At 42.3% G+C, this 14617-nt stretch overlaps 1 protein-coding gene across 1 annotated transcript in view; it reads right to left on the bottom strand.

Moving 5' to 3' along the window:
- The window catches only part of Sptlc2 (serine palmitoyltransferase long chain base subunit 2), a 93523-nt gene that overhangs the window by 30659 nt on the left and 48247 nt on the right, over positions 1 to 14617 (bottom strand). The window contains exons 6-8 of the mRNA XM_004649379.3: positions 10195 to 10288; positions 4962 to 5067; positions 3283 to 3502 (exon numbers count right to left, since the gene is read on the bottom strand). Coding sequence (XP_004649436.1) covers positions 3283 to 3502; positions 4962 to 5067; positions 10195 to 10288 — 420 coding nt within the window. The remainder of the gene's footprint in view (positions 1 to 3282; positions 3503 to 4961; positions 5068 to 10194; positions 10289 to 14617) is intronic.

Raw genomic sequence — 14617 nt, 5'->3', positions numbered from 1 at the left:
GGTTTGAACTGAGTGAACCCACTGTAATCCTAGTGAGCTTCCCACAAGGAGACCAGTGCTTTCTTTCAGCACCACACGTATTCAAAATGTCTTGCAAACAAACTTCAATGAATACATATGCTTCTTACTTGTTGATTTTTAAAAAAATGTTTTATTTTTTTTTTTTATTTGATACAGAGAAAGAGGCAGGAGAGAGAGAGAATGGGCATGCCAGGGCCTTCGGCCACTGTAAATGAACTCCAGATACATGTGCCTCCTTGTGCATCTGGCTTACGTGGGTCCAGAAGAATCAAACCTGGATCCTTTGGCTTTGCAGGCAAATGCCTTAACTTCTAATCCATCTCTCCAGCCCCTTGCTTGTTGATTTTTGTCATTATGACTGAATGTGTATTTTCTTGTGTATATTCTTCAATAGTATAATCCATTCACAACATGGAATAGTGCAAAAGATGTCAAGATTCATGGTTTGTGTTGGACTGCTGATAAGAGAACCAAATTTCCAAGAGTTTTCAATCCCTTCCCCCCCACACACAAAGTGCTGCTTCTATCACCCGGAGATTAGCAAGCAAAAAAATAAACTAACTCAGAAAATCAACTCTATTGAATCTTATCTCTTCTCCTACAAGTATTGCCATGGTTACTAAACTTCAAGTTTCCCTAATTTTGGGATAACTTTTTTTTTAAGGATGAATAAGACCTGATGACTTACTGCAAGTGAAGCTAATTTTCTCTCTGGTGGAAGGACAGGCAGACACAGCTCAGTCTCTTGTAGTCCAGGCTTTCCAGTTAAAAGAATAGGGCGGGCACTAGCTCATGTCAACAACCATATTGTGTCTGCTGAGAATAATTGTTCTTCAAAAGTCTCAGTGTTGAAGGTTCTTTATTATATACTTATTTGAGGGTGGGGGAAAAGGAGAGAACAGGTGCTCCAGGGCCTCTAGCCACTGCAAAGGACTTCCATATGCATGTACTACCTGTGCAGCTGGCTTATGTGGGTACTGGGGAATCAAACCTTGGTCCTTGGGCTTTGCAGGCAAGTCCCTTAACCACTAAACCATCTCTCCAGCCCTTGCAGGTTATTTAAATGTTTATTTTGCATAAGCACGCATGTGTCATGTGCATGCATGTATGTGGGGGGGTGCATGTGCAGGCAAGTGCCTATGCATATGTGTGTCTATGTGGGGAGACCAGAGACTGATGTCAGGAGTCATCTTCCAGAGCTCTCAACCTAATTTTTTTAAGACAGGGTCTCTCACTGAACCCAAAGCTCACCAATGTGGCTAGTGAAGCTAGTCAGCGTGCCCTGAAGATCTTCCTGTCCCTGTCTCTCAAGTGCTGGAATTACAGGCACACCACCACTCCCAGCACTGATGTGGGCACATGAAAACTCAGGCCCTCATGCTTGCATAGCATGTGCTTTACCAACCGACCTACCTCCCCAGCCCCCAATGTTGAGGTTTAAAGAGGAATTTAGAATATTTATGACTTCCTCCTATGTGCAGTGTTTGACATGCAATGTTTCTTAAAAATATATTCTTGCCGGGTGTGGTTGTGCATGCCTTTAATCCCAACACTTGGGAGGCAGAGGTAGAAGGATCACTGTGAGTTTGAGGCCATCCTGAGAATACATAGTGAATTCCAGGTCAGCCTGGGTTAGAGTTAAGTCTCTCTACCTTGAAAAGCCCCCTCCAAAAAAAAAAAAAAAAAAATCTTTTCATGTACTTATTTGAGAGAGAAAAGAGAGAAAGAGAGAGAGAGAGAGAGAGAGGGAGGGAGGGAGGAAGGGAGGGAGAGAATGGGTATGTCATAGTCTCTAGCCACTGCAAACAAACTCCAGACACATGTACCATCTTGTGCATCTGGTTTACATGGGTCCTGCAGAATTGGACCTGGGTCCTTTGGGTTTGTAGGCAAGCGCCTTAACCACTAAGTCATTTCTGTAGCCTTTGTTTTGATAATATTGAAATGAGTTTTTAAAATAGAATTTGGGCCGGGTGTGGTGGCGCACGCCTTTAATTCCAGCACTCAGGAGGCAGAGGTAGGAGGATCTCCGTGAGTTCAAGGCCACCCTGAGACTACACAGTGAATTCCAGGTCAGCCTGGGCAAGAGTTGAGACCCTACCTCAAAAAACCAAAAAAATAAAATAAAATATAATTTGGTTTTCTGTGCTCCTAAGGTTTGAACCTAGGGCCTCAAGCAGGCTAGGCAAGCTGCTCACTCCTGAGCTACAGCTCTAGATCAAGTTTTGTTTTTAAATAAGAGGTTTATTGAGCTATATACCACATGACATCATATGTATCTCTATAAAGTACACAATTTAATGGTTTTTGGCATATTCAGAGCTGTGTAACTTTTACTGCTATCTAATTTTAGAACACTTTCCTCACCCTAAAAGGAAACCTGGTACACATTAGCAATCTCTTTCCATTTCCTGAATCCTCTTAGGCCCCAACAACTACTGTCTACTTTCTTGTCTACACCTATTCTGGATAGGACAGGAAAACAGAAAATCACCAGGTAATATGGAACCATTTGGGGCTGACTTCCTTCTGTTAACATGTTTTCAAAATGTTCCTATGCTGTAGCCTAGGCAAACATTATTTTTTAAGCCCTTACCATGGTATTGGCAAACTAGGCCTGTTTATCTATACTAACAAAGAAACTAGAAGGCTAAATGCTTTCCCAAGGTCTCACAAAGCAAGCAAAGACACATTTAAATATAGGCCTCTGTTTCTATGGTTCCCTACTTCTATCATGTTACACTGCTTTTTAGCTGCCCGAGTTCACCATATAATTTTTAAATTGAGAGAGAAATGCTTTGTAGTGCCTTTAGAGCTAGCAAAATCTTTTCTTTCTATTGCCACACTCACCCACAATGTGTGTGACTCCAAGGGCAGGGCAACTGGTCTTCAATTCCTATTGGCTCCCATGACAACCCAACTACCTTTGAAACCATGAGTAGAACTCAAATCCAACAGAAGACTGTGGGAAACAGGAAACACCACTGTGCGCTCTTTCACAAAAGAGGATATTCTATATCACATCAGAGTGTAGTCTAGAGAGAAGCTCAAATAAGCAAACAACAATGAACAGAGCTAGCCTTAACCTCAGTGAGGCAGCAATCCCCCAGGCAACTGGAGTGGGAAGCCAATGGTACGAGAAGCACAGACTACATATAGACCAGGCTCTCCACAGCCCAGCTGAGGAGCCCACTGCTAGACACTCACCAAATCCAGCAGCTGCCCTTCATCTCTAATAGCCCACTCCCAAGGCTCGTTTACCTTCTTGCCTCCAATGTATCCTCCAGAAGCACCGAAGCTCTTTGTGAACGTTCCCATCATAACGTCTACATCCTCAGGATCCAGGCCAAAGTAGTCTACCACGCCTCGCCCAGAGGGGCCGAGAGCCCCAATGCTGTGTGCCTCATCCAGGTACAAGTACGCCTTGTACTTCTTCTTCAGGGCAATCACTTCAGGAAGGCGAACAATAGACCCCTCCATACTGGCGAAACAGTTAAAACATGTACACGGAGACCTTTAAACTCAACATTAACAACTCACCACTTTACTACTAACGTTTTGAGGCTACAGCTTTTCTGATAGTCTGAAAATTCCACCTGTAGGGTTGTGAGATAACTTAGTCTTAAGGTCCACACTACCATAGACCTTATTTCAGAACAGAAAGAATTAAAAGCACAGAAGACTGTCCCTTTCTGGGGGGAGGTGGTACTTGGGATTTGAACCTGGGGCCTTGTGCATGCTAGGCAAGTCAAGCACTCTACAACTGAGCCCCATCCCCAAAATTCTTCTAAAGTTTGCAATTACAAGCAACCTTAGACTTTGTATTATACCACACATGAAATTAAAGTTATAAAAAGTATAAAAATATTACAAAACAATAAGTGTAAGGGCTGTCAAAACTAACAAAAGAAAAACATGTCTTAAAGTTAAAATGTAGCTGGGCGTGGTGGCGCACGCCTTTAATCCCAGCACTCGGGATACAGAGGTAGTAGGAGGATCACAGAGACTTTGAGGCCACCCTGAGAGACTACATAGTGAATTCCAGGTCAGCCTGAGCCAGAGTGAGACCCTACCTCGAAAAACAAAACAAACAAACAAAAAAAAAATGTAGCCAGGCATAGTAGCACATGCCTGTAATTCTGATACCCAGAAAGTGGAGACAGGGGATGAGTTTAAGGTCAGCCTGGGATATATATGAGGCTGTTTCTCAAACAATATTTTATTGTTATTATTATTATTACTATTACTGTTTTGCCAGCACTCGGGAGGCAGAGGTAGGAGGATTCCTGTTGAGTTTGAGGCCACCCTGAGACTACATAGTGAATTCCAGGTCAGCCTGAGCTAGAGCAAGACCCTACCTTGAAAAACCAAGCTGACCTGGAATTTTACCATGTAGTCTCAGGCTGGCCTTGAACTCACAGTGATCCTCCTACCTCTGCTTCCTGAGTGCTAGGATTAAAGGCATGACCCACCATGCCTGGCAAAATTTTTAATAATTTATTTTTGGCAGTACTGGGGATTAAACCCAGTACTTCATGCATGCTAGCCAAGAGCTTTACCACTGCACGAGGTCCTTGCTGCGTAGCCTAGGTAGAACTCAAACAAATGAACTGTCCTGCCTCAGCATTCTGAGTGCTGGAATTATACTTATGTACCATCATGCCTAGCTACGTAATTTAAGAGATTAGAATCCTCATTTTTGTCTCTTCATGTAAGATTTCTACAAATAGCTGGAAAAGAAAGAGCCCAGATAGACCAGGGATTTGGAGACTGTGGAGTATACATACACAAAGACTTTCATGGTAGTGTCAGGTATTTTAACAAGCCATTAATATAGCCCTAGAGTTTCCAGAGGGCTAGTCTAGCATTCCCTGCAGCTTAAAACTTCTATGATTTCATGGGCCCAAGTTTAAAAGGTAAGAGCAACACAGTGGGATTACCTATATATGCCTTCCACAAGGATTAGGATTTTCTTCCAGGGCCTTCTTGTCCGAGGCTGACCATAAACAATGGCATCTTTCAAAAGCTTCTCTAGGCTTTGCATATCTATAGCACACAAAAAAACACTGAGTCCCAAAGTATCTTCCTTCTAACTTTATTATAAAAACAAAAATATACATTTCTTATTTAGGAAGTATCTCAGATAGCAAAGGATAATAATAGCATAATTAGAGGTAAACAGAAAAGACAAAATAGGTGAATTACTGCCACTTTCAGTTTAAATCTCAATGTGACAAATGCTCAAAGCCATCAACAGAATTAAATGACCATGAAGTCGACTGCTCTGGCTGGTTAGGTTAGCATGTTCACTGCTTGATGTTAAATATCCTATCTTTACATTAGCTTTTATGTCTTTATAACTGAACTGTATCTCTAATTCTATTGTGTTATTAAGAAGCTACGGTATGAAGAAGACCAAGCAAGAGTATTACTAATGCACCATGAACACAACGTGTGGGAGGAACTTCGGTTTCATGCTCTTCTTCCTTTCACCTTGATGTACTCAACAGCTGCTTGTTAAAACATTCTTTGTGCTGGATTTAATAAATACCAGCCTGGATGGGCATAGTGGTGCACATCTTTAATCCCAGCACTTGGGAGGCAGAAGTAGGAGGACTGCTGTGAGTAGACCAGCCTGGGACTATATAATGAATTCCAGGTCAGCCTGGGCTACATACAGCTGGACCCTACTTTGAAAAATAAAAAAAGTTAAAGAGAGATACACCAGCACACATGAGGCCATACTTAAGGCAGCTTGGTAATCAGCTGAGACTGTTCCATGTTTGGCTCCATCCATTGTACATATATTAAAAGGTTTTGTGCCTCTCTTGGTCCCTAAGATGATTAACAGATCTAGGAAACCACTTGATTGGTGCTACCATTAATGAGGATTATAATTTTCCTCTTGAAGACAAATGATGCTACATACTTCATATTTTAAATATTTGCTCTGAATGATGCCCTTGGGGGGGGCACCTAACTTGGGCTAAGCAGTTCAAGGCATTTGCTAACAACATCGGCCATCCAGGAGTACATTCCCAATACCCATACAAAGCCAGCTGCACATAGTGGCACATGTGTCTGGAGTTCCTTTGTAGCCTGGTATGCCCATTCTCGAGCTTTCAAATAAATAAATGAATATTTTAAAAAAATAATTTTAAAAGCTTCCCCAAATCTAAGCAACATTAATGACTGAGGTACAACCAATACTGATGGGAAACAGCACATCATCAAATTGGATTTTATACTCTTTATTGCTTATCACTGAAGGAAGAGGTTACTAAATTACATGACTTTGTCCTTTTCATAATAGGACTTTGACAGAAAAGAGATAATGTAATAAAAACCACACAACACAAACAAAAACAATGGCCAAAGGTTGTAACTATGTTAGGCTCCACTATTTACAGCACAGCCATCAGCAGGCTGCCTGAGACAGGAGGCACTCCTCCAGCAGTCAGTCCCTCGGCCCCGTGTGCCCATCTGCTGTTGTTGAGATAGTGCTGTGGGTAATCAGCAGGAGACAAGCAAATCTGTACTTGTTTTAGTTCCCCATGTTTATACATAGACAGGAGGCAAAAAATGAATACTCATCCAAATTTTCAGTCAAAAAGAAGAAAAATTAAGGCCAGGGGCGCAGGCTTATAATCCCAGCACTGAGGGTGAGACAGGAGGACTTCTATGAATTCAAAGACACCCTGGTCTCTTTAGTGGGTCTCAGGCTAGCCAGGGCTACATAGTTGCTGTTTGTTTATACAACAACAACAACAACAACAAAAAGCTTTAGACACAAAGTAGCTACAGCTTGGACAGGTTCTCTACTTAGGAAAACAAAATTCAATCTTTCACATCAAATGTCAGATAAACTGCATGTAACTTTAAAAATATGGGCTGGAAGCCAGGTATGGTGGTGCATGCCTTTAATCCTAGCACTTGGGAGGCAGAGGCAGGAGGATCACTATGAGGTTGAGGCCACCCTGAGACTACATAGTGAAGTTCATCAGCCTGGGCTAGAGTGAGAGAGACCCTACCTCAAAAAAACAAAAAAGGAAGGGAAGGAAGGAGGGAGGGAAGGAGGGAGGAAAAAAATGGGCTGGACTGAAGGGATGGCTGAGTGGTTAAGGTGTTTGTCTGCAAAGCCAAAGCACCCAGGTTCGATTCCACAGGACCCACTTAAGCCAGATGCATTAGGCACATGCATCTGGAGCTCGTTTGCAATGGTTGGATACCCTAGTATGCCCATTCTCTCTATGTGACTCCACTCAAATAAATAAATAAAAATGAAATATTTAAAATAATAAATAAATAAAAATATATCACAAAACTCCCAAAATAAAGTTTAAAAGAAAAGCATCGTAGCCGGGCGTGGTGGCGCATGCCAATAATCCCAGCACTGGGGAGGCAGAGGTAGGAGGATCACGTGAGTTCGAGGCCACCCTGAGACTCGTGCTCTTCAGATGAGAAAGGTATTAAGTAGGATATAAAAGTCACAAGCCAGTAAGTTTGACTAAACAAATTATTTGTTTATTTATTTGACAGAAGGAGAGAACGAGAATGTGAGCACCAGGCCCTCCAGCCACTGTAGACGACTCCAGATGCACGCCCACCTTGTGCAGCTGGCTTACGTGGGAACTAGGGAATAGAACCTAGGTTCTTAAGCTTGGCCTTCAAGCATCTTAACAACTAAGTCATCTCTACAGCCCTAAATAAACAATATAATGTGTCAACATGACAAGACACTAAAATAAAAAAAGGTGCTGGGCATGGTGGTGCACGCCTTTAATCTCAGTACTTGGGAGGCAGAGGTAGGAGGATAGCCTTGAGTTCGAGGCCACCCTGAGACTCCATAGTGAATTCCAGGATAGCCTGAGCCAGAGTGATGCCCTACCTTGAGAGGGGGGAAAAGAAAGAAAGAAAGGAAGGGAGGGAGGGAGGGAGAAAGGAGGGAGGGAGGGAGGGAGGGAAAAGAAAAATTAAAACCAGGTGTGGGAATGCAAACCTTTAGCCCAGTACTCAGGAGCCTTAGATAGGATACTTGACTTCAAGGCCAACCTAGTACTACAGAGTGAGTTCCAAGTCAGCAAGGCTAGAGTGAAATCCTTAAAAAAAGAAACATAATAGTCCATGCTAGCTAGTTAGGAGCTACAGTCACTGCCATGGTATCTGTGCAAAGAAACTTGGAAAAGTATTAAAAATTTACACCCTTTGTGCTCACTTCGGCAGCACATATCCTATATTTTTAGAGAGTACTGGTAATAAAGATTCTAATTCAAAAAAAATTTACACCCTTTTTATTAGATATTCTGGGAGTGATAGGCACAAACAGATGACTATGACCTGTGAGTGTAGAACTGCTTCTAATAAAAATGTTCAGAAAGTATCAACTTAAGGTCCAAACTGAGCACATCCAGACACTGATTGACACTTCACATTAAAAGAAGACAATCTAGGTTGGGTGTGGTGGGGCACATCTTTCATCCTGGCACTTGGGAGGCAGAGGTAGGTGGATCACTGTGAGACTACATAGTGAATTCCAGGTCAGCCTGGACCAGAGTGAGACCCTACCTTGAAAAACAAACAAACCAAACAAACAGAATAGAGTCACACAGGTAATGACAAACTCTGTTCAGTATGGTTTTATGGCTCAACAGTTAGGGGTGCTTGCTTGCAAAGCCTGAAGGCCTGGATGCCATTTTCCAATGCCCATGTAAAGCCAGATGCAAAGTGGCACGTGCATCTGAAGCTTGTTTGCATTTTGTATTTTGTTTTAAAGAAAGCTTACACAACAATGGTGTTTTTTTTGTTGTTGTTGTTTGTTTTGTTTTCAAGGTAGGGTCTCACTGTAGCTCAGGCAGACCTGTAATTCACTATGTAGTCTCAGGCTGGGATTAGAAACAAGAGCCACCACACCCAGAAACAATGTTAATTTCAATCACCTACAACAAAACACTGTTCTAGTCTCATTGTAAACCATTTCATACAAGAGAGAATAAATAAAGCTATTACCATCCATAATTCTGCCCTCCAGAAGTATAAACCTAGCATTTTGGTATATATTCTTCTACACTTTCATCTATACATACGCATTTTGGCAGAAGATGTGAAATATACAGTTGGACAATCTTTTCTTCCTATGATGCTTGAATTATGAAAATTATATGTACATTGTATGCATGTCTATATGTGGATATGGTGTGTATATGTGTGAGCATACATGAACCATGGCACACACGTGGAAGTCAGAAGACAATGTCATGGCATCAGTCTCTGGCTTCAATCTAGTCTGAAACTCAGTCCCCCTTCTTTGCTGCTGCACATGCCACACTAGCTGGCCCATGAGCTTCACCATTCTCCTAACCTCCTCTCATTTTTTAATCAGGTACAATTGGGATTACAGATATGGCGCGCTCTGGCTTTATGTGGGTTCTGAGGATGTCAACTCCAGTTGTCAGACTTGTACAGCCATGACCTCACTCTCTCTTCATTTAATAAACATGATTCACTATATTACCCAGAATGGCCTTGAATGCAAAATCTTTGTCTCAGCCTTCCAAATGCTAGCATTATAGTTATGCTCCAACATAACTTGATTTTTAACCTCTGTTTTTATTTCAATGAAAAAGAAAATACTGGAGCTGGAGAGATGGCTTAGCAATTAAGGCATCTGCCTGCAAAGCCAAAGGACTCAGGTTCAATTCCCCAGGACCCATGTAAGCCAGATACACAACGTGGCTCATGTGTCTCGCTTTCTCTATCTGCCTCTTTCCCTCAAATAAAATAAAACAAAATATCCTTCTAAAAGACTGGGCCAGGGCTGGAGAGATGGCTTAGCGGTTAAGCGCTTGCCTGTGAAGCCTAAGAACCCTGGTTCGAGGCTCGGTTCCCCAGGTCCCACGTTAGCCAGATGCACAAGGGGGCACACGCGTCTGGAGTTCGTGTGCAGTGGCTGGAAGCCCTGGCGTGCCCATTCTCTCTCTCTCCCTCTATCTGTCTTTCTCTCTATGTCTGTCGCTCTCAAATAAATAAATAAAAAATGAACCAAAAAAAAAAAAGACTGGGCCAGAACATTTTCAATGTTCTACTTTAGTTTCACTTTCATTATGAACGTAACTTACGTTACCACCAAAGAATAATCAACACTATGGTTGGTGAAACATTCTTAGACAAACTCACTGTTATGTTTGAAGATTCGAATGGTTGCTCCTGACAGCCTGGCTCCTAGAACCAGTGATGCATGGTTCAGTTCATCACTCAAAATCAGGCAACCCTGCAAAATCACAAGCACAGGAATTTAAAATGTTAAGTCATATTTTTATTCTTTAAAAAGACACCTTAGAAGTAGATGTAAAATCGTAGCCTATATATTATCTTCAATCCAACAACTTAAATATACAAATATATAGTAATAGCGTCTTATTTATACCTAAAAAATCTGGTACATCAGGCAGTCTTTAAAAAGGTTTTGGTTTGATTTGAGGGAATTTTGCTGTATCATTTATATGTAGGTAAAGGCAGATACAGGGGTAATGCTTGTAGAAATGCTGCATTTTCGCTCACTACTACCAACCATATCAAGAGTATAGGAACACATGGTCTCAAGTTTCCCTTTAAAATCTCTGAACAAAGGGCTAGGGAGCTTGCTCACTGGTTAAGGGCATTTCCTTGCAAAGCTGCAGGCTCAGGTTCAAATCCCAGGTCAGAGGAAAAAAAAAAAAGAGACACAAAAACTGGCTCATGGGTCAAGCATTTGTTGGCATATTTTTCTATTTTTCTTAATTGGAATTTTGTGGAACAACTGTTTCTTTTCCTCTGGACATAATGAGCATGAGTTAATGACTTTTATTTCTTGTGTGACAATCTAACATGATTATTATTTGTTGTTGCTTGAGGTGATTCAGTTTTGGTCATTGGGATTTTTTTATTATTTTATTTTTTAATAAAGTTTATTATTTTCTTGTTTTTAGTAATTTTTTGTTTTAAAATATTTTTTGTTCATTTATTTATTTATTTATTTGAGAGTAACAGAGAGAGAAAGAGGCAGAGAGAGAGAGAGAGAGAATGGGCACGCCAGGGCTTCCAGCCACTGCAAATGACATCCAGACGCATGCACCCCCTTGTGCATCTGGCTAACGTGGGTCTGGAGAATCGAGCCTCGAACTGGGGTCCTTAGGCTTCACAGGCAAGCACTTAACCGCTAAGCCATCTCTCCAGCCTATTATTTTATTTTTATTTTTCAAGGTAGGTCTCACTGTAGCTCAGGCTGTCCTAGAACTCACTTTGTAGTCCCAGGCTGGCTTCAAACTCACAATGATCATCTTACCTCTGCCTCCTGAGTGCTAGGATTAAAGGCATGCACCATTATACCTGGCTCCATTAGGATATTTTGAGGTCATTTTTCTTTCTTTTTTATTTATTTGAGAGAGCGTGCAAGAGAAAGTGGAAAAGAGAGAAAGCAAGAGAGAATGGGTGCACCGGGGTCTTTAGCCACTGCAAACAACAAATGCATGTGCCACCTTATGCATCTAGCCTATGTGGGTACTGGGAAATCGAACCTGGGTCCTTAGGCTTCACAGGCAAGCACCTTAACCGCTAATAACCACTAAGCCAACTCTCCAGTCCCCCAACCCCCCCTCCTTTTTTAATTTTTTTTTTTTATTTGAGAGTGACAGACACAGAGAAAAAGACAGATAGAGGGGGAGAGAGAGAATGGGCGCGCCAGGGCTTCCAGCCTCTGCAAACGAACTCCAGACGCGTGTGCCCCCTTGTGCATCTGGCTAATGTGGGACCTGGGGAACCAAGCCTTGAACTGGGGTCCTTAGGCTTCACAGGCAAGCGCTTAACCGCTAAGCCATCTCTCCAGCCCCCCCCCCTTTTTTCAAGGTAGGGTCTTACTCTAGCTCAAGCTGATCTTGAATTCACTATGTAGTCTCAGGGTGGCCTTGAACTCACAGTGATCCTCCTACCTCTTCTTCTGAGTGCTGAGATTAAAGGCAGGTGCCACCATGCCTGGCTGTCTTTTTTTCAAAGGTTTTGTTGTTGTTGTTGTTATTTACTTATTTGAAAGGATTTATGTGACAGGGAGAGAGTGAGAAGAGGCAGACAGGACCTCTAGCTACTGCAAAGGAAGTCCAGATGCATACACTACCTTATGCATCTGACTAAGGTCTATATTACTAGCAATGTAAACGACAGCATTCATCCTGACATGATGCACTGAGACAGGCATCAACTCTGTGGTCCCTTTTCTGTACTGCATGGCCTCTGTCAAATCACGACCACCCAAACCAAGAGACATTCTATAAAACAAGGGTAGTGCTCTCATGAAAATCACAGTAGTGAAAGCCAGCGATCTTAGAGTGGAGAAGACTGGGTAACGGCAACAACTGAAAGCAATGCGGAGACCTAACATAGCCAGGAAGAGAAAACGGGAAAAGTGGTTGGTGAAAAGGAAGTAAGTTTGGCACATTACTTAATGGCACTGGGTCACAGTTAAATTTCTTAGCTCTGAGAAATGTTCACTGTTACGTAAGACATCACTCTGTAACTTCTTTAAATTTGAAAAAAAAAAAAGGTTAAAATTGGGGGGAGAAGGAAAGTGGTTGTAGTTCTTTTTTGCAAGTCTTCATATTCTGTACTGACCCTGGCACTCTAGTGACCTTAACAAACACACACCCCTCACCATACAAATTACTGCCGTCTCGCTCCATCTTTTCCATCCGTTGATTTTCTGGTAAAGTCTGTAAAATCTTTTGTCTATCAGTTTTTTACACAACCGCAGTTCACCATTTCTACATACCACTTTGGTTTTCTTCTAATCTACTTTGAGGTTATTTATATCCTTGGCTTAAAAATAAAATGAATATTCAATATTAGGAAGTAGGGCTGGAGAGATGGATTAGTGGTTAAAGGCAATTGCTTGCAAAGTCTAACTGCCTGGGTTCAAGTCCTTAGTACACACATAAAACCAGATGTACAAAGTAATATTTGCATCTCATGCATCTGGAGTTCATGTAGGGGCAAGAGACCCTAGCAAACCCATTCTCATTCTTTTCTCTTTGTGTTTGCAAATAAATAAATAAAAATATTTTTTAAATATCAGGAAGTAACATTTAAGTGCATGTGTTCCAAACGGTATGTCAAGGGGTATTTTTTGCCTGTGTGTGTATGTAGAGTATGTATGTGTGGTGTACGCACGGAGGCCAGAGGAGAACTTAGAATGCCATCTGTTGCTCATCTGCATATGGCCTTGAGATGGAATCTCTCCCTCAATCTCTTCCCATTTTTTGGTTGAGGAGCCCCAGCAATTCTCTGGCCTCTACCTGTTGTGCTGGGGTTACAAACAAGCATGGGTATGCTCAGCCTTTTTTTTTTTTTTCCAAAGTAGGGTCTCCCTGTAGCGCAGGCTGACCTGGAATTCACTATGCAGTCTCAGGATGGCCTCAAATTCACAGCAATCCTCCTACTTCAGTCTCCCAAGTACTGGGATTAAAGGCACACATCACCACACCCAGCTTTTTTTGTTTGTTTGTTATTGTTTTTTGAGGTAGGGTCTCACTTTTTAGCTCAGGCTGACCTGGAATTCTCTATGCAGTCTCAGAGTGGCATCGAACTCATGGTGATTCTTCTTCCTCTGCCCTTTCTCCCCCTCCCAGTGCTGGGATTAAAAGGCATGCACCACCACGCCCGGCCACACCCAGCTTTCTATGTGGGTTCTGATGAGTTGAACACAAGTGGTGTCAGCCCCTCCCAGGCCCCCTAGCTATTTTAAAGATGTATTATTTATTTGATAGAGAATGAGGGTGAGGGAGGATGGGGAATACAAGGTCTCCAGCCACTGCCAACGAACTCCAGATGCTTGTGTCACTTTGTGAATCTGGCTTTATGTGGTTACTGGGAAGATGAACCTGGGTCCTTTGGCTTTGCAGGCAAGAGCCTTAACCACTAAGGCATCATTTTAGCCCAAAATTTATTTATTTATTTAGGAGAGATACAGAGAGAATGAATATGAATGAATGGACCCACAGGGTCTTCTACTGTTGCAAGTGATGTCCAAATGCATGTGCCACTTTGTGCATCTGGCTTTACGTGGGTACTGGGGAATTGAATCCAGGACTTCAGGCTTTGCAAGCAAATGCCTTAACCTCTGTGGTAGTTTGATTCAGGTGTCCCCCATAAACTTAGGTGTCTTGGATGCTAAGTTCCCCAGCTGATGACAACTGGAAATTGAAGTCTCCTGGAGGTGGTGCATTGTTGGGGGCAGGCTTATGGGTGTTATAGCCACTTTCCCTATGCCAGTGTTTGGTACACTCTCCTATTGATATGGTTCACCTTATGTTGGCCAGGGGGTGCTCATGCCATCATTTTCCCCTGCCATTGTGGAGCTTCCCCTTGAGCCTATAAGCCAAAATAAACCTCTTTTTCCCACAAGTTGCTCTCGGCTGGGTGATTTCTACCACCAATGTGAACCGGACTGCAACAACCTCTGAGCCATAGCTCTAGCCCTGTTCTCTTTATTTTTGTGTGTTTCTGTGTGCATTTGCATGCCAGAGTGAGTCACATGTGGAAATCAGAGGACAACTTTGGATATCGGTCTTTG

This window comes from Jaculus jaculus, chromosome 7 (genome assembly GCF_020740685.1).
Source record: "Jaculus jaculus isolate mJacJac1 chromosome 7, mJacJac1.mat.Y.cur, whole genome shotgun sequence".
NCBI lineage: Eukaryota > Metazoa > Chordata > Mammalia > Rodentia > Dipodidae > Jaculus > Jaculus jaculus.
This window is presented reverse-complemented; position numbering and strand designations above follow the sequence as displayed.